General features: G+C 39.1%; 1 protein-coding gene across 9 annotated transcripts in view; it reads right to left on the bottom strand.

Annotated features, from left to right (window-relative positions):
• Window positions 1–221: 221 nt before the first annotated feature.
• ankrd26 (ankyrin repeat domain 26) overlaps window positions 222–19451 on the bottom strand; it is a 135020-nt gene continuing 115790 nt past the window's right edge. For 7 of the 9 annotated variants that reach the window (XM_078219849.1, XM_078219856.1, XM_078219857.1 and 4 more), the window contains 7 exons: window positions 17160–17272; window positions 15146–15287; window positions 13927–14217; window positions 12114–12349; window positions 7895–8147; window positions 4194–4239; window positions 224–1019 (listed from right to left, as the gene is read on the bottom strand). In XM_078219849.1, coding sequence (XP_078075975.1) covers window positions 871–1019; window positions 4194–4239; window positions 7895–8147; window positions 12114–12349; window positions 13927–14217; window positions 15146–15287; window positions 17160–17272 — 1230 coding nt within the window. In that variant the 3' untranslated portion in view covers window positions 224–870. Of the gene's footprint in view, window positions 1020–4193; window positions 4240–6799; window positions 6928–7894; window positions 8148–12113; window positions 12350–13926; window positions 14218–15145; window positions 15288–17159; window positions 17273–19451 lie in introns of those variants that run through there. The other 2 variants (XM_078219858.1, XM_078219855.1) reach the window with 2 other exon arrangements.

The raw sequence follows: 19451 nt of genomic DNA, 5'->3' as shown, positions 1-19451 counted from the left end.
ATTCTCTATTTTATAAGAGGTGAAGTTACAAGAGGGATCATCATGAAGATCGGAGGAAAATACCCACGGAAATCCTTGAATCCAGTTGCTATTACTTCACTCACATGGCTGGAGGCTTCTTGCACAGAGTTGGAGAAAAATAAATTGCAGAGCTCACCAGCTCTTCCAGTTATGATATCAGTGTTTGGTAATGTGTATTCGTAAATTAAACATCATTGCGTCCCAGAAGTAAACATTAACATTTAATGTTGAAGTAGTTGTGCAATGTGATGCCTTTAATGTATGTACCAAAACACATGTCTATAAAGTCTTGGCACTATTTTACAAGATAAACTAGTGTACAATACTGTGTCACAATGGAATGGACATTACCACATGGGGCATTTTAGCCAAGCTAATATTCACAAACAGCCAACTTTACAACAACGTGTGGCAAAAACGTTCTTCGATAAAAAGCTTGTACTTTGTGCAATTTCATACTCTAATTCAGATTATGGAATGTTCAATTCATTGGACTTTGTTCAATAGTTGTAATACACAAACACAGGAAAATTGTGGTCCCGAAACAACACTATTAAAATTGCTCTGTTCCAATGTGATTTGCAACAAATAAAATGAATAATTCTGTACAATAATTTTAAATAGATATAAAAGGTTCCTCCTGAGCAAATATAGTTGCAGAACTCTATATGCTGCAAAATAACCTTCCATGTTTTTGCAATCAATCAAATCATGGAATGTTATAAATAAAACAGCATTTTGTACTCGTAAAATTCTCACATTGGATAGCTTTGCAGGAGAACTGTTATTTTGGTCTGCTTTTGTGCAGAAAGTTCATAGAATATTTTAAAAATAGGGGTACAACACATTTCAAAGCATGTAATTTTTCTTTAGAACCTCCAGGTATTGTTCTGTGGCTTTAGTGACAGGGTCCTGATCTTGGTTTATGCTCCTAATGGAGCCAGCAGCAGATCCCAGGGGTGACACTCTTGTAGACCCTCTATCCAAATCAGCAGTGGCTGGAACACAGAGGTAGAAATTAGTTACCAAATGAATTTGCTCTTAATTTCATATTTCCTGCAGTCCTTCCTGTAGACCACCCTGGGTCATCCATATTCTCATTTTACATCAATGTGTTTAATCTAGTTGTGCTGTTGATTGCTAATACCTGGCAAACTTACTTCTGCAACCTCCCTCAGCCCTACATTCCAGGATTTATCCTCTGCTTTTCTGCCCATGCCCTCTTTTATATTCACCCTGCTGCCCTTCATGGCCTCCTTGGTCCCCCTACTCTGTAACGCTCTTCCAAATCCCCGTTGCTTACTACTCCTTTCGCCTCTTTAGAAGCTTCTTCAAAATCTGTATTTTGATTTTGCCTTTGGTCACCAATTCAATCCCTTATCCAACACCGTTGGATGTATTTTTTGTGCTGTTAGGGAACACTAAACTCTTCTATGAAAATGAAAGTTATTGTCATATTCATTTCCTCATTTAAACAATTGTACACTCTGACTTGGTTTTAAATCTATAATACTTCAATTTTCTTTGTTGCCCATTTTAATTGCACTTGAGAAAATGGTGGTAAACCAACTTCTTGGAACATTGCAGCCCACATGGTGTAGGTACAACCACACGCTGTTAAGGAGGCAGTTCCAGGATGTTGATCCAGTGGTAGTGAAGGAACAGCAATATAGTTTCTCGTCACAATGTTGTTACTTGGAGGGAATTTGTAGGTGATGGTGTCTCATGCATAAGCTATCCTTGTCCTTCTAGGCGGTAGAGGTCAGTGATTTGGAACTGTCCAAAGACAAGTTGCTGCACTCCATCTTGTAGATGGTACACATTGCAGCCACTGAGCACTGGTCATGGAAGGAGTGATGTTTAAGATGCTGGATGGGGCACCAGTCCAGTGGGGAGTCAGGAGGCAAGTTAGTCACCTCAGAATTCACAGCCTCTGAGCTGCTGATCCAGTTATGTTTTTGTAGATTCTGACCCGATTTTACCATCGCGTTGCGTTCGTTTTCGGGCGCAAAAACTTGGTAAAGTCGGGTGTGAGGCGAGTAGCGTGATCTGCGCCCGCCACTGCGCCGATTCCTCCTTTACAAAGGCTCGAAAATGGCCATGATCGGGACCATTTTGCATGCATTTAAATTGACTTAATGGGCTGCACGCCCAACTTTACCGGCACTTCCCCCTTTACCACCGCATTCACCCATCCAGAATCGGCACTAAATAGACATGCTCCATGTAAGTCTGATTTGGACACTCCAGTTAGTGAGGATAGTGAGGAGGTAAGTGCCGAGCGTCCGATAGCTCTTTGCTTGAGATCGGTGGGGTGGGAGGGGAGGGGAGAGGGGGGGTCCGACAGCTCTTTGTTTGAGACTGGTGGGGGCGGGGGGGGGGGGGGGTGGGGTGGGGAGCGGGGGTCCACTGTCACTCTGCCTGAGATCGGGGGGGGGGGGGGGGGAGGGCCCAGGATCGGTCTGGGCGGCGGGGGGAACAAAGGGGTCAGTAATGTTGTGGGGGTGGGGCAATGTCCGTGGGGGTTTTGGGGAGGCATTATCCAGTCCAGGAGGGATGTGGCAGGACAGCAGCATTCTATTATTTTATTTTTCTGCATGTGTGCAGTTGGAGGCAATTGGAGCTGCAGGGTTCGGGCGCGTTAAGCCCCGCCCACAGGCTTGTGCAGCATGATTCAGACTCGCTGATATTTTTTGCAGGCAGAGTGCATATGGGGGCACCTCAGAACGGATCTAAAAGTCGGATCTGAAACATTCCCACTTTCAAGTCTGCCCAGCACTGAGAATCAAAATGGTAAAATAAGGCCCTCAGTGTTTAAAGTTGATTTATTAGTGTCACAAGTAGGTTTACATTAACACTGCAATGAAGTTATTGTGAAAATCCCATCGTCGTCACACTCCGGCACCTGTTCGGGTGCACTGAAGGAGAATTTAGCACGGCCAATGCATCTAACCACTATGTCTTTCGGACTGTGGGAGGAAACCAGAGCACCCGGAGGAAACCCACGCAGACAAAGAGAGGACATGCAGACTCTGCACAATGACCCAAAGCTGGGAATTGAACACGGGCCCCTGGCGCTGTGAAGCAGCAGTGCTAACCACTGTGCCCACCGTGCCACCCAAGTGATGGTTGATTGTCATGGGAAGATGGCTTGATTTTCTCTTGTTAGAGATGGCCATTGCCTGGCACACATACATGGCGAATATTACTTGCCACTTATCAGCCCAAACTTGAATGATGTACAGGCCTTGCTGCATGTTGGCATGGACTGCTTCAGTATCTGACTCATCAATAAACAATACTGAACATTGCAATCATCAGAAAACATCTGATCTTATGATGGAGGGAAGGTTATTGATGAAGCAGTTGAAGGTGAATGAGCGTAGGGACTACCCTGAGTAAATGCTGCAAAAATGTGCTGCAGCTCGATTGGCCTCCAACAACTACATGACTCCCAGTAGATTTTTCCATATTGTCATGAAGATGCCAATAGCCATAATAAAACAGTTTGGCTCAGCAATGGCTAGTTCTGGAGCACAAGTCTTCTGTATTACAGCTGGGATGTATCCAGTGTCTTCAGCCATCCTTAACTGGTCTGGTCTACATGTGAATCCAAACCCACAGCAATGTGGTTGATTCTTATCTGCCCTCTGAAATGGCCGAGCAAGCCACTCAGTTCAGGGCTAATAGGGATTGGCAACAAATGCAGGCCTCGTCAGTGATGCCCAAATCCCAAGAATGAATAAAGGAAAAAAAAACGGTGTGTCTGAAAAAGTGGTGGTAGTGGGGCAAGGGAGCTTTTTTTGCACACACAATTCAATGTTACAGCAATCTTGTCTTCATGATTCAAGATCAGCACTAATGATATACAAAATGCTACGTTATATAAAAATATGTAACGAAAAGCAATTCTCCTTTACAGTACCTGTTATTTCAGAGTAGAGTTATAATCACAGATTATTCCTGTTAATTCAAAATTGTACAATTTGAATTACTGGATAATTTGATATCAAATTGCATGAAGAAAAATCTCCAATGGTATTTTAATGTAATTTTGAATTACTGGATAATTCAATTAAAAGAAACAACTTTGAATTATCAGTAGACTGCATTTATAATTATTCTAATAATTAACATACAAAAAGTACTTGGTTGATATGTTTATCAGTTACCTTGAATAAGTTCTTTGGAAATATTTTTTTGCAATGCTTCCTGCATCTGAAATGATAATATTTTAAACAGATTAATGCAATTTGATGAAACAAACTACTGATGAAATTAGTCAAGAATAACTATGGATTTAAGAGTATGTGGTAGATCAGTTAGAATTCCAAATATTCTAATTGGTATTTGGGTGCTGGCCAACTCTCATAGGTATTTGGAGGATACCTCAATTGTAGAATGAAATAAAGCGTATAGCATAGCTCATTTTTATCTAAAGGACAAGTTGAATTATTTGTAAAATTAATTTCTTCTTGCACAACACTTGTACTATCCTGATCTTTTCCAAGTGGGCGGCACGGTAGCACAGCGGTTAGCACTGTTGCTTCACAGCACCAGGGACCCGGGTTCAATTCCCAGCTTGGGTCACTGTCTGTGTGGAGTTTGCACATTCTCCCTGTGTCTGTGTGGGTTTCCTCCGGCTGCTCCGATTTCCTCCCACATTCTGAAAGGCGTGCTGGTTACGTGCATTGACCCGAACAGGCACCGGACTGTGGCGACTAGGGGAATTTCACAGTAACTTAATTGCAATGTTAAGCCTTATTTGTGACTAATAAATAAACTTTAAAAAAAAGTGGCCGAACTCAGCTGGTTTCTGCTTCCTTTTCCTGCCCATTTTTAAATGTCTCAGAAGGTCCCCAAAAAGTAATAAATTCAAGAAAATTCATTAAAATTCTTAGATTTGTTCATTTGGAAAGTAATAATATTAGCTGGATGAGATTTGATGGGGAAACAAACTTCAAGGAGTAGCAGGAAGCTTTATGGACAAATTCAAATATGGGCATGGAAAGCCACTTTTCTCTTTGGTGGCACGTGGATATTCTGAACTCCAAATATGAGAAGGGTGCCTTGGAGGTAGATATTTTGGACTGAACAACATTTCGAAGACTTACTAAAAGGTAAAGATAAAGTTTCCATAGTTCCAGATTGTGATAGGTGATTGGTATTGGGATGGTAGTTGGCAAAGACGTTAGGGTTAAGGATTGTTTTTTTTGAGGAGGGAAGTGATGATGGCAGATTTTAAATTGAGTGGGTCAACACCTGAAGGGAAAAAACTGTTCATAATACTAGCTAAGATGGGGACCAGGAGGGGAAATTGGGTGATTAGCAGTTTGATAGGGTAGGAATGAGAGAACAGGAGGTGAATCACATGGATGGGATTAGCTCAGATGGCACGAGGGGAGATAGAGAAAGATGAAAGTAAAGGCTTAGGGCAAGGAGACAATTAGAAGAAGTTTGGTCCAGTGGGCTAGTGGAAGGGAGGGACAGAGGCAGCTGAATAAATTGTCTCAATCTTCGTGACATAGAAGTCCTTGTGCTCCTCACACTTGGCATTGGATATGGGGATGGAGGGGGTTTAACTATGTTTGCAGTATGCCTTAAAATCTACCTCTTTGAATAAACATTTGGCCATTTGACCTAATATCTCCTTATGCGGCTTGGTGTCATACTTTGTCTTATAATGCTCCTGCAAAGAACATTGGGATGTTTCATTAATTTAAAGGTAGTGTAATAATATAACAATTTGTGGTTGTTGTATTGCCAGGGTCAGCAAGAACTAATGGTATCTGACTTGACAGTGCCAGATGAGATGTGACCAACTATTTATGTAGGCACTAGCACACCTACGTGCCAATAACTGTGGATCAACAGAGAAGCTGATTCCAGGATGTGTTGGTCATTTATGATAAATTACAGAACTAGAGTAAATACTGAGGCTGGAGTTTTCCAATCGTTCACGTCAGTGGGATTTTCCCATCCCACTGCAGTGAACGGAGATTCAAATAGTCGCCAAATAGTTCGTCTTCACTGCAGCGGGAGCGTGGCGTGAACGGGCAGTAAGATCGCGCCCTGGGAATTTAAAAGACTGTTCTATGCTGAACTGACACCAGGATGAGGATAACCCTTAAAGTTAGCAGAAGGAAAAGAAGGGAAATTAAGTTTAGTAAAAATTTAAGTATGATTACTCCAAGAAAAGTATTGTCATTTTGCTGTAATTTGTCATTTTCTTTTTACCGAATGACAAAAGTTATATTGAAGGACTTTAATTTTGAACTGGTTGGATTTATACTTTAAATAAAGCATCAAAGTCAATAATAAAAATCCTGTTCTTTTTGTTACCTGCAGAAATGAAGCTTTGCAAGATTAAGGCAAACAGTGAAAGGGATGCAATTATAAATCATTTGCATACTCTCACATCTTCAACATATCTTATGTCACAAGTGTTACAGATGTAAAGTGAGGTTTTAAAGGTTATACATAGTAGAAAACACTTGATATTGAGTATTGACAGCAAAATGTAGTCCATGGTACATGCAAACATCTCTTGCAACTCCATGCAATGTCAGAAAGAATCATAACAGTCTGGGCTACCTCAACAATGATAAAAATGACCCAAAGTGCTGGAAAACATAAAAGCCCTAATGCATTATATCTTTTGGATTTAAGAAATGTAATTTAATATTTAATAACATATAATATTGTTGTGCTTTTGTACAGTTGATGCAAGACATGGACATACTTCACAAACCAAAAGAAGCAGTTTAGACAGATAAAACAAAGGTATCCCTAATTTAGAACACAGCCACAATGATTATTAGTCAACAAATAAACACATGACTACAGACCTTGTTATGCATCTGGGTGCATAGAAGATAGGTGAGAAACAGAGTTTTGAGTGAGGAGCTGGAGGAGCGAGAAATGAGACCTGTGAGTGTACAGACCTCTATTCAGGGTTAAATTCACTGCTTTGTAGTTTCAAAACTCATGTAAGGTGAAAGAAGGATTTTAAAGAAACTCAGTAATATTTATGTAGAAATCAAATTGATCTTTAAACTGGAACTCAAATACTAGAAATTTATAAAACTTTGGAAAACAATTTCCTTCTGCTAAATGCATGGGGCTTTCTACTTTTTAGATGTTGAGTTTAATTTGATAAACGTATTTTACTTATCACGACAGAACCTTTTCAGGAAAGAACATTTATAGTATTTCATATTTCTTTGATGAGAAACAGACTTATGTTTCTGTAAAACAGTTTTCTCCTGAAAAGAACCTTCCGCAAGACAGAAAGGCAAGAGTTATGAATAGGAAGAAATTAAATTTAATCTTTTAATTGACTGAATGTTAAACTATTGTTTTTTCTGAAAACAGTACAGTACAAATTACTTCAGGGATATAAATTATGAAATGCACACTAGCTCCATCTTACACGTACAGATAGGTAAACCTTTTTTTAAACTGGTGCACACTTACACACAAAAATCTGCTGACAAGGATCCATCTTAATTTATGAGATGTAATGTGTCAAAATCACAGAAGAATTTACTTAAAAATTCAGTATTGCTTGCATAAAACATTTATATTAGCAGATCCTTTTTCATGATATATTGCGGTGAAAAATGTTTCTTTGGCATGCAAACGCATGGTATTTTGCAATTGTTTTAATTATAATTTGCACAAATCTTAATTTGAAGTTCCAAAGTAAAAGAGTTGTGAAGATCACAGAAAAATATTGGCCATATATTAAAAAGATGACTATCTCTTTAAAAATTACAGCTGTAATTTTTGTTCCATTAAGAAAAATCTGTCTTCATCTGGACATGTTCAGGAGAAACAATTTTAAAACACAAAGTATATTGTGATAACTGACCTTAGCCAGATATGACTCTACTCTGTTGGTAGAGGATATTCCATCTTCCACTGGATTCAAGAAACTATTTCCTAGGTTTCTGCTGAAAGTTCCCAGGTTACTGACATGACCCATTGTACTTTGCAGTTGACCCATATCCAGAGCAGGAGTTGTGGTTAAGCTTCCATTCATAATGCTGCTCGCAATCAAGGATTTACTACGCTGGCGTTCATTAAGCAGCTTAGTGTTGGTTTCGGCTAATCTCTCATTCGACCTATAGAAGGAAAATAGGGGAAGAAGTGACTAAAATGCTAATGACAATTCCAAATAAACTGGATAACTTTAATGACTGCTGCACAATCTTGACAAGAATAAAACTATTAGGAAAGACAGATTTATTCATTGCATAATTAACCAAACTTCCAGTTGTGCTAAAAGAAAAACATTACTTATATTTTTGGACAATCTAAGAAATGATATGAAACAACATGCACTGAAAATGGAAGATTACATTGCTGTGCTGGAATTGCTTGATTGAACAAGACAATGTCCTGCCATTTGGATTCTCATTGATTGTGTTGCTATTATCCTAATAACTGCATCAATTTCAGAATCTTTCATGTCCTCAATACCAATCTCCCTAAAAAGTAAGAAAAACTAAAGATGGAACAACAGATTCAGAGATGCCCCACTTCCTGAATTTACCATCATTCACCAACTGTGAAAATCAGATATACAATTTCTCACAAATTATCAATTCAAATCTTGACTTAGAGTCATTCTTAATATGTCATATTAAAGAAAGAACTATCATAATGGTTATCAAATAATTTGAAGAGATATGCTAAGATTTGTTCCACTACCGCTTGCAGCTATATAGCATCTCTAACATTCTAAAATTTCCCAAGATTAACAAACAAAATGTGATGCAAGCCACAGGTGAAGATATCAGAACAAGTGACTAAAAGCTTAGTCGACAGAGCATCTTAAAGGAACAGAGAGGTAGAAAGGCAGAGTGGGTTCAGGAAGAAAATTTCAGAACTTGGGGCCTAGACAACTGAGGGCACAACCATCAATGGGTTGAAAAATTGGGGATGTGCAAGTGGCCTGAATCGGAGGACAGAGATGTAGGGCTGGAGTGGATAGCCACAGGGAGGGGTGAGGCTATGGAGGAACTTGAAAATGAGGGTGATCATTTTAAAAGTGAGGTGTTTCTAGACTAGGAGCCGATGCAGGGTTAAAACTTACTAAAATAGCAGCCATCAGGTCAATTGATCAGCACTAATAGCTGGGTATACTGCCAATATTGAAGAAGAAAATGGAATACCTGTAAAGGCATAATCATGCACTAGGAATCCCAAAAGATGGACATGTGGCAAGACAAAGCCATCATGGTGACTTGTGACAAATTATTTTTAAACAAAAATGCTTCATTACACCAAGGGAAAATAACTTACATGAGAATGGAGACAATTTCATGCATAATTAAAGATAACGAAAGCTGCTTCAGAGCAGCTAACAGATCAATAAAGATGCTGTTGGACAATCACAGCATCAGTGGTAAAAAATCTCTTAGCTTTGTTAGGTGTCAATAGGGTCATTTAACAATTGCATACACAAAGGATTCTCCAGGACAGATTTAAATGGATTCCTTGGATAGGGCAGAAGTCTTAAATGACTACACCTTTATTATTATCAGTCTATATTATTGTGGGTATTGCATAGTTATGAGCATTTTTTGCAGATATCATCTTTAGTGGCAGATCCAAATGATGTCTACCTGACTATGCTTAAAGACATGGAGCATGCCTTTACTAATCCCTTTCCTATTTCTAACAGCTTGTTTCCTTGAATGAGAAGGATATAGTTCATATAGTTCCATTTTTAAAAAAAAGTAGCAAGTCAGTACTGCAGAACTATAGACACATTAGTTTGACTTCAATCAAAGGCAAGGTGCTGGAAGGGTTCATTAGACGTGCACTCTTTGGTCACTTAGATGGAGAAGGAGTTATCAATGATATGAGATAGAAGATTGGACCAGATTTTGCTGGAGACAAAGCATCTCAAAGGGGACCCTGTAGTGCAGTGTTTAGAGTCCTTGCCTCTGAGCCAATGTCTAATTAGTTAAAACTTAAAAACATGTAGTTCTAGGTCTAAAATACAGGGCAACAGGGCACCCGGGACTTTTGTATTACAAGTACATTTTCTTAACCACTGAGATTAAATGATTGAGAAATAAACAGAGGAAGAGTTAAGGAGGAGAATGTGAGTGGGTGAATTTAATGTCAAATCAGATACAGAAAGAAAAAGGGAAAGAAATATGGAATTGCGAGTGGAAAAAAGAGCCTGAAGAATGTATAAAATTTGATATTTCTAAAATCTCCTAAAACAGTTTAACATTTTAAGTTGTGAGTCTGGCAGATGAGGCCCAATACCTCACAATACATTCCTGGACAGGACAGAATTCTCTTCCCGACGATAGCAGTTCAGGGGTTCAAGCTTGCAATAAATAGATATGTTTTTGGAAAGGAATGGCATTATTGGGTTACTCTTGTACTCTCAGTATGAAACCAGACTCACAGGGAACATGGTTTCTTTTTCCACAGATGCTTCCTGATTTGTTGAATATTTGCAGCATATTTCTGTTTCATAAGGAATGCATTTTGCTTTATAATCCGGAGGTTGTTTGATTGGAGATCATTGTTACATTGAACACATTTCCACCAGTCACGCTTATGACATTTTGTCACCATTTAGCTGGATTTCAAACTGCTTTAGCCCACACACAGCTTAATTCAATTTACTATATACTAAGGACAAAATGCCACTGTCAAAAAGCATAGTGTTACTAAAATAGACACTGCAGTATTTTCAAGTCATTAACTGGTGAATAAGCAGCACAGTATTTGGATCAGCATTGTTCACCAACCCAGTATCAAATCATGAGACACTTACTATGAAATAACCAGCCAGTCAAAAGACAGGAAACTATCCATCACCAATCTAATGTAGCCTAATAATATTAGACCCTGGTGTTACATACAGAATCATGATTTCTCTTGTGTACATGAGAAACAAAAAACAAAATTGAAGGGTCAAAATTACAATGCCCATTTCTCATCTGTTTGCGGTGTAAATTGAGAAATCCCCTTTGAGACATAGCATTGATTGAAACCTTGGTTCAGTAATATCAGGAGCGATTTATATGTCCTAAACTCCAGTTTTCTATGACTACTTTTAAAAAAAACTTTTGGCTGGTGAATCATATCAATTAATACTGTGTTATTTTTGTTACTTGGTTGTTGACATTTGTTATGACCGTTTAATCTCCTCCCGCTTCCAGGTTGTGAATCTCCTAAATTGTAAGTGGCATTACTGAGCAAATTCCTGGTTTAGTGGTTGCATTCCTGCCCAAATAGGAAGCTGCAGGATTCAAACCTGCTCACAACAGTCCTGCCAAGTGCAGACTCTGAATTCTGCGTTGACATCAGAGAAGGCATTTGTGTCTGACTCATGCAGATGCCCTCCCTCCCCCTGCAAAATTCATAGTATGTGGTCTGGGTGCCCATAAATCCCTCCTATCATATAGAAATATCCACCCAAATGGCAAGCACCAAGACAGCTATGGCTGTGGAAAGAGTATTTCATGTCACAGACTGTTAGTCAGTGAACTCTTCCATTACTTCACACTATTTTACAAGGGAAGAATGCAAAGGTGTGAATACAAGAGCCAACATAACACATGATTTGAGTAAATCTGTCCAACTAAACCACTGATTATTTTGTCTTGTGCAACTTACGACCGGGGTAAGTTCGATTTTTAAAAAGGAGCGTCCTTTAAGATAAAACATTTATATACACAAAATTATCAACTAAAATTAAAATAATTAATCATCTTTGAAGTTCAAATATTGAACCAAGACCACTATTTTCAGTTCCTTTTTTGATTGTCTGCCTTACTCCTGAAATTGAAGCTTTAGTTCATATTCGAAATGGTAACTTTGATGTCAGTGACTCTTCACCAAAGCTTCTATTTCTCATATTTGTGAATCTCGACAGTGATGTGGTCAGTTCCATTGCCTGTCTTCCAAAAACGTGCACTTCTGGCAGGCTTTCTATATAATCATGCATCGGAACCCTAGTTATTTTCAGCCTTCATAACCAGTTTGCTCTATATCGCTCAATATCATACATTGAACAATCGGGGTGTTAGAGGATAATATGTTTATAAATGTCTCACCTATCAAGTTTGGCTGCAAGGGATTTACGTAGTTTTAATTCCTCTGAATACAAATCCTTATATCTTTCAAGTTCCAACTGCGCAGATTCTTTCAGATTCATGCTGTCTTGTCGTGAACTTCTAAGATTACTCAGCTCTGAGTCCAGATCTTTTATTTTCTGCTCCAACTGATTTCTAACTGTACTTTCATTTGTGGCTCTTAATTGTTCCAAAGCTTCTTGGGAGGCCTGTTGTGTCTGAACATCCAAGAATGAAAAAAAATTACTACTGCATTGGGACAAAATAATTTCAAATCACACATTCTTTGAAAATGACTAACATATATGTCACACTGCACTAAGTAAACAGTAAAAACATAAGTTTTCAGTCACCATATGAGGCCAGATTACACAAATTAAGCATATATTTTACAGATTTGCTGCATCTTCAAGGTTGGTTTCTGTTGCAAGATAGCCCTAGTGTCTCTTGAGAGGGTGCAATACATGTAAATTTGCTCTTTCACCTCACTATTTTTTGTGTTCATATTAAACGCTAGTTTCAATAAGTGCACTTGTGCCAGTTCCAGTCTGAAATGCAACAGTCTTAGGTATGCTGTGAATGGAGTAAGGGGCCTTATGATTAACAGTTGTCCTTTTATTGTGACATTTTCATTGGAAATAGCATAGGTTGCCTAAGTATTCCTGTTCTCTCCAACAGACAGAAAACCAATTGTTAGACCATATTGTTAAAGATAAAGAAGTTTAAAAACTAGCATTAAACCAAACCACATGAATTTAGAAGCATCTTCCTCAGAATGTATTTCTTACCATAGAATCCCGACAGTGCAGAAAAAGGCCATCTGGCAATCGAGTCTGCACCGACTTCTGAAAGAGCATCTCACCCAGGCCCTTCCCTTTGTCCTATCTCCGTAACCCTATGTATTTATCCTGGCTAATCCACCTAACCTACACATCTTTGGACACTAAGGGATAATTTAGCACACCCAATCCACTTAACCTGCTCATCTTTGGACTGTGGGAGGAAACTGGAGCACCTGGAGGAAATCCTCCCAGACATGGGGAGAACACAGACAGCCACCCAAGGCCGGAATCAAACTGTGGTTCCTAGCGCTGTGAGCAGCAGTGCTAACCTCTGTGCCACCATGCTGCCCTTACATTAGAAGCAAAACTAATTCAAAGAATTGCACGGTAGCTGAAATCATTTCAGGCAGGAGACATGTAACTTTCAGGCCCACGGAAACAGATTTCTTAAAAAAGTCAAGCATACCCAAGATTTTTTGGTTTTACAGGAACCTACAAGCTGTCCAGTTCAGCAGGTTAAACATATATTGGTCCAGAGTGGTGCAATGAGTGGTGACTGAATAGCACCTGATGTTTGTTCAACTTCCATTTGCCCAAATATTCTATGGGGTTTTGCAATGGCAGGTTGCTGTCAGTGGGATGGCCAACTGTTAGCTCACTCTACAGGATAACTGAGACCTGTATGAACCAGGGCAAACAACTGTACATTTTAAACAACCGTATTGAAGAATCATTAATGAGTAGCATAGAGTCTGAACCAAGAAGAGTGATTTCAATCTGAATTTAGGTACAGAAATAATGCAGGAAAAAAAGATAGAATTAAGAGAGACAGATGAAAAAGGACAAAGAAAATGTAAAAAAAATTAAAAATTCAATCCGTATAAAGTTACTTTTCTCAAGCTGTGGCAAATTTTAATACTTAGCAGTGTCTTTATCAAATTGATAAACACCTTCCTGTTTATTATTCAGGCATCATTTATTCCTACATGTTTAAAATTAAATGCATGTCTCACCTGTAAGAATAAATTGACTTCTTCTAGTTTCTGCTTGATTTCCTTACGAGCATGTTCCTCTATCTCCCTTTTGTATTGTTCCATGTGACTGTAGTTCGTCACATTAGTTTCGATCTGATGTTTCAGACTGGCTACTTCTTCCTCCAGCTGCCGTTTTCTTTTCTCTAGCCGATCTTGGCTCTTCTGTAAAATTTTCATTGGTGCGACCTGTGCAGAGAGTTCCTGATTGGTTGATTCCAAACGTCTATATTTTGCTGATTCTGCCTCCAGTTGCTGGGATAATTCATCATTCTGAGAGGTATGGGGAAATTGGGTTACAAACAGTCTGAACATACCTTTCATCACATTTACTAAATTTGACAGTCTCACATTTAAGGGTTATCGGCACATAAACCACATCCTAATGTTCCTGCTTAATTTTTGGTAGGTTAAAAATCTGATAAATGACATTCAATTTAATATATCTAGATGTGGTTCTGGATACACATCTCTGGAAGCGGGTAGCAGTGGCCTACATTACAGGATTCTATTCTGGGGCTGCTTCTGTTAACTAAGTACATCAACAATCTGGATAAATGAGAATGGTGTCTATATTTCAAAAATAGGAACCATTTTGAAGACCATATACAGATATTGAAACAAAGATTGAATGGGAAATTAGCAGCAGAGCGTCAGTTTTTCTGATGCTAATTCAGGGATAAATATTGATGAGGACACTGGACATACCTCTCCATTCTTCTTTTAAATAGTGCCATGGGATATTTTACACCTGAGAGAGCTGATGGGACCTCGGTTTAATATCTGATCCTAAAGAGGGCACCATCAACAATGCAGAATAACTTGTTCCGAGACTGTAATTTCTAATCAATTACACAGGATTTCCTGTTTTATCCAAAAATAAAAATATTTTGATCTAGACTAAGGAGACGTTGAAAACAATATTGGCATCGTCTACCTGTCACAAATTTTTGTGGGGAAAGCAAGCTTCCTGATCGGAGGGTTTTGCCAACCCACCTTTTGATTTATAGGAAGTGAGGAGGACAATCTGGAGTGACATATCTGATTTAGTTTTAACCTTGTGGCTAGGGATTCATAAAATAGAAGCTGTTGGTGTGAATCTGTACACTACTCCATGGCATAGCATCTTGTGGCATCAGTACAAGGCATCATATGTGTAATAGTATTGCACCATTAAATGCAGTATATAAAATGGTCTCACCTTTATCTTCAGTCTGCTGATGGTGACTTCAATTTCAGAGTGTCCATGGTCCAGTTCTTGAATACCACCGATTTGGGTGACAAACTGTCCACTATCATATTCCTTTAGCTTCTTTTTGGTGGTCTTTAATAGTGTCTTCATTCTGTATAACAAATATGGTCACCTGTACTGAAATCTGTCCACATTTGCTGGTTTTTAATTATTTTAGATTATCTTTTACTAGAGATTATACTCCACATAATTCAAGTGTTATTGGTTCTAATCTCAAGTAAACATAATAATAAGATGGCATGGTGGCACACTGATTAACACTGCTGTCTCAGTGTCAGGGACCCAGGTTCAATGTCTGTGGAGTTTCCACATTCTCCCTGTGTCTTTGTGCAATTACTCCAGGTGCTCCGGTTTCCTCCCACAGTCCAAAGGTGTGTGGGTTAAGTTAACTGGCCATGCTATATTGCCCCTTAGTGTCAGGGGACTATCAGGGTAAATACGTGGGTTATGGGGATAGAGCCTGGGTGGAATTATTGTCGGTGCAGTCCTGATGGGCTGAATGGCCTCCTTCTACACTGTAGGGATTCAATGATTCTAATATCGGTAGTCCTCAAAACAGAAACAGTGGACTGAATTTTAACTTTAAGTGAATGGGCTCTGAGTGAGTTAAAAAGTACACTGAAAGGTCTTTTTCAAATATAGGTATATAAATCAAATCATATACAAGGAAAGTGGCAGCAATGAAAGGGAGTAGGAGGGAGTGGAGAAGGGAAAGGTGGTGTTGGGGTAAGGAGAATCCTTCCCACCTTTATCATAGAAGGTTCGAATAAGAGACAGACTTCCTGTAATAAGTGAGACAAGCTGGTATATTTTACAAAAATTAGCAATATTTACTATTTAAATAATACATGTATCCCAATTTCGTACGAGAATGCCCCTTAAAAATATCCTGCTCCACATTAAGGCAGGCCAATTTCTACCTTGAGCTGATGGGTGACACAAACCTTTTAAAAATACATAACCAACTTTGCATGATTCTCAATCTCACGAGTATCCTAGCCTGGATGTAAGCGCTCAGGTCAGAGAAGGGGAGCCTGGATGTAAGCGCTCAGGTCAGATAAGGGGAGAAGCAATCTAATGGCTATTGGAATTTCATCAGACGACTGGTGATAACTTGATTTTCTGTGACATTACAGCAAATTGAAAAATAAACTTCGGGGATATGATGCCACGCCATATGCAATTTATTAGCAGTGCTACGAATGCTGGACTTTGTATAACAGTTATGTTTTAGATTGTCTCCTTCAATGTAAAATGGAGTAGTTTGGAGAGGGGTCTGTGACCTGTGAAATCTGCCTGGAGACAAGACAATATGATCTGTTTTTTTCCTTTTTCTGTGTATGGCAACTTTTATATCCAGTCTGCATTAGCTTTGGATGCTCTACCTCCTGTTTCCTCCAAAAGGAAGGTGCCCAATTTGAACCTGATCTCTTTCCTGAATGTCCTCCATTGCTCTGTTATCTCTTTATCCTGCAATTGACTTTTCCAATCCACTTGTGATAGTGATTTCACTGACATTAGCTCTTCTCCAGTTGAGTATTTTTATCTCTGTAATTTTCCTCTTTCCTTAATCACTCTAACCCAAATTATGTTATGGTCACTGTAGCTGCTAGATGATCTCCTACTGTCGTGCATCCATCTGCCCTACTTCATTGCCCAGATCCAGATCCAACACTGCTTCCTTCCTTCTTAGACTTGAGGCACACAGATCAAGAAAGTTCTATACAAAAGTCGAAGAAGTGCCAAGATTCTGCATCAGACATGAGATCTGAATTTTAGGAGCCTTTGAGTGTTTGGAGGTCAAGTTGAGGAGATTCAAACAGATGGGTAAAATTATTATATATAATTGTGATAGAAAAGTGTAACAGGAAGGATGATAAAAGTTACAGAAAAAAGTGGCAACATTTATACAAATCATTTTTTAAAAACAGTCCAAATATATTGCAGAATTAAAATATCATACCGGTTTAATTCTTTCTGAAGCTCACTGTTTCTTTTCATTTCCTGAGCTAGTCTGGTTTCTACCGATCGCTTAAACTCAGCAAGCTTCTTTACTTTTTTCCTTTCGATTTCAACCTTTAAAAGTAACATATTTCTTTTTACTAATATAGAAAGATGTTTATGCATTAAAATTAAATAATAAAGATAGACACAAGTGGAAGCAATCAGTAATTAACAAATACATTAAGAATTACTCCCTATATTTTGTCATGTATACTTACAATTTGACTTATGAGGTTTAATTTTGTAATGGCCATACATGTCTGTGCGAAAAATATTTCACCAATTGATGTTAACATGAGCATTAATGAGAACATTAAATTATTCAATATATAATTTTTCAATAAAATACAATATTTTTTTATATTATGCACTCCCATTGCATTAAGTAAGCTCTTAATATCATTCAGTAGTGAACAATTTTTGTATGATGTGTCATATAACAGTCATGATGGGATATGTAATAGGCTATAACAAATTTTCAGCTAATTGTTATTCTATTCATAATAGGACTGGATGCTTGTAATTGCAGAAACTTAAGCTTCATTGGCACAGATTTTGCAGCCAGTGGCAAATAAACTTCATTATATTGACAGTTGCCTAGATTATTGATGGACTTTTCTGCTGGAATTTGTGGTCAGAAATCTGAAAGAGTGTAGTGTCCTTTACAGGAGATCTGGGACCTGTGTGAACAGGGCACGCAAGGATGAATCTCCTGAACCAGGTTTGAACTAAGTGGCAGGTCAAAGGGTTATATGAAACTGACTTGCACTCACTACCAACCCACTTCCAGTTTTAATGAAGGCAGAGTGGGGTTTCTGGCTAATAAAATTTTCTGGCTCATATCAATCAATGATTTCAAATCTAATTTTAGGTGATGGGCCTTGAGAAACCTAGAAACTAAGGGAAGGCAAGGAAAGCTGCTGATCCAGGTGCAAGTGCCTTTCCTCCTACCTGCTGGATCCAATGCACCTGCTTCACCAACATCTTGGATCACCTCTTGGATTGGAGATCCAGACCCTCTTGAATAGTGTGGAGGAGCAGAGGGATCTAGGTGTATGTGTGCATAGATCCCTGAAAGTTGGGAATCAAGTAGATAAGGTTGTTAAGAAGGCATATGGTGTCTTGGCGTTTATTGGTAGGGGGATTGAATTTAGGAGTCGTAGCGTTATGTTGCAACTGTACACAACTCTGGTGCGGCCGCACTTGGAGTACTGTGTGCAGTTCTGGTCCCCACATTACAGGAAGGATGTGGAGGCTTTGGAGAGGGTGCAGAGGAGGTTTACCAGGATGTTGCCTGGTATGGAGGGGAGATCCTATGAGGAGAGGCTGAGGGATTTGGGATTGTTTTCGCTGGAAAGGCGGCGGCTAAGAGGGGATCTTATTGAAACATATAAGATGATTAGAGGTTTAGATAGGGTGGATAGTGATAGCCTTTTTCCTCTGATGGAGAAATCCAGCACGAGGGGGCATGGCTTTAAATTGAGGGGGGGTAGTTATAGAACCGATGTCAGGGGTAGGTTCTTTACCCAGAGGGTGGTGAGGGATTGGAATGCCCTGCCAGCATCAGTAGTAAATGCGCCTAGTTTGGGGGCGTTTAAGAGATCCGTAGATAGGTTCATGGACGAAAAGAAATTGGTTTAGGTTGGAGGGTCACAGTTTTTTTTTTAACTGGTCGGTGCTACATCGTGGGCCGAAGGGCCTGTTCTGCGCTGTAATGTTCTATGTTCTATGTTCCTCTTCCTGAGGCCTCCAATCGCACCCTAAGGCTGTAATTCCCTAATATCTCCCCATCCAACTTGAATCTCTCCTTCAGCTTCCTCCCTCCACCAGCATCCAATCCCTCCCTTCCTCTTCTGCACACCTTGTCTCTGGCCTAGTGCCAAAGGCCTATCTGTCCGACAGCCAGCCTCTCAATTTGGTTGGCTGCAGATGGGAAACAAAAACAAAATATCAGGTCCAGTCACTAAATTCAGCAGGGACTGAGGTTAAACTCATTCTCCCAGATTTACCAATCTCAATTCAACACCTCTCACCCCCAACTTCAGATTAAAAAGTCACCTTGCAGTGTCTGAAAAAGAAAGAATACTTAGCTGAATGTCAAACGGTGCAGAGAAAGTAAAATAAATAGAGGGAAATAAAGATGAGATTCAGACAGAGAGAGAGAGAGAGACAAAGAGATAGGAACTAGTAAAAGAAAAGTAAATCTACAATAACCAAAATCTGAAGAAATGAGACTCCACATTTGTGCAAA

The sequence above is a fragment of the Mustelus asterias genome, chromosome 9, assembly GCF_964213995.1.
Source record: "Mustelus asterias chromosome 9, sMusAst1.hap1.1, whole genome shotgun sequence".
Taxonomy (NCBI): domain Eukaryota; kingdom Metazoa; phylum Chordata; class Chondrichthyes; order Carcharhiniformes; family Triakidae; genus Mustelus; species Mustelus asterias.
The sequence above is the reverse complement of the archived record's forward strand: the minus strand, read 5'-3'. Positions and strand labels throughout refer to the sequence as shown.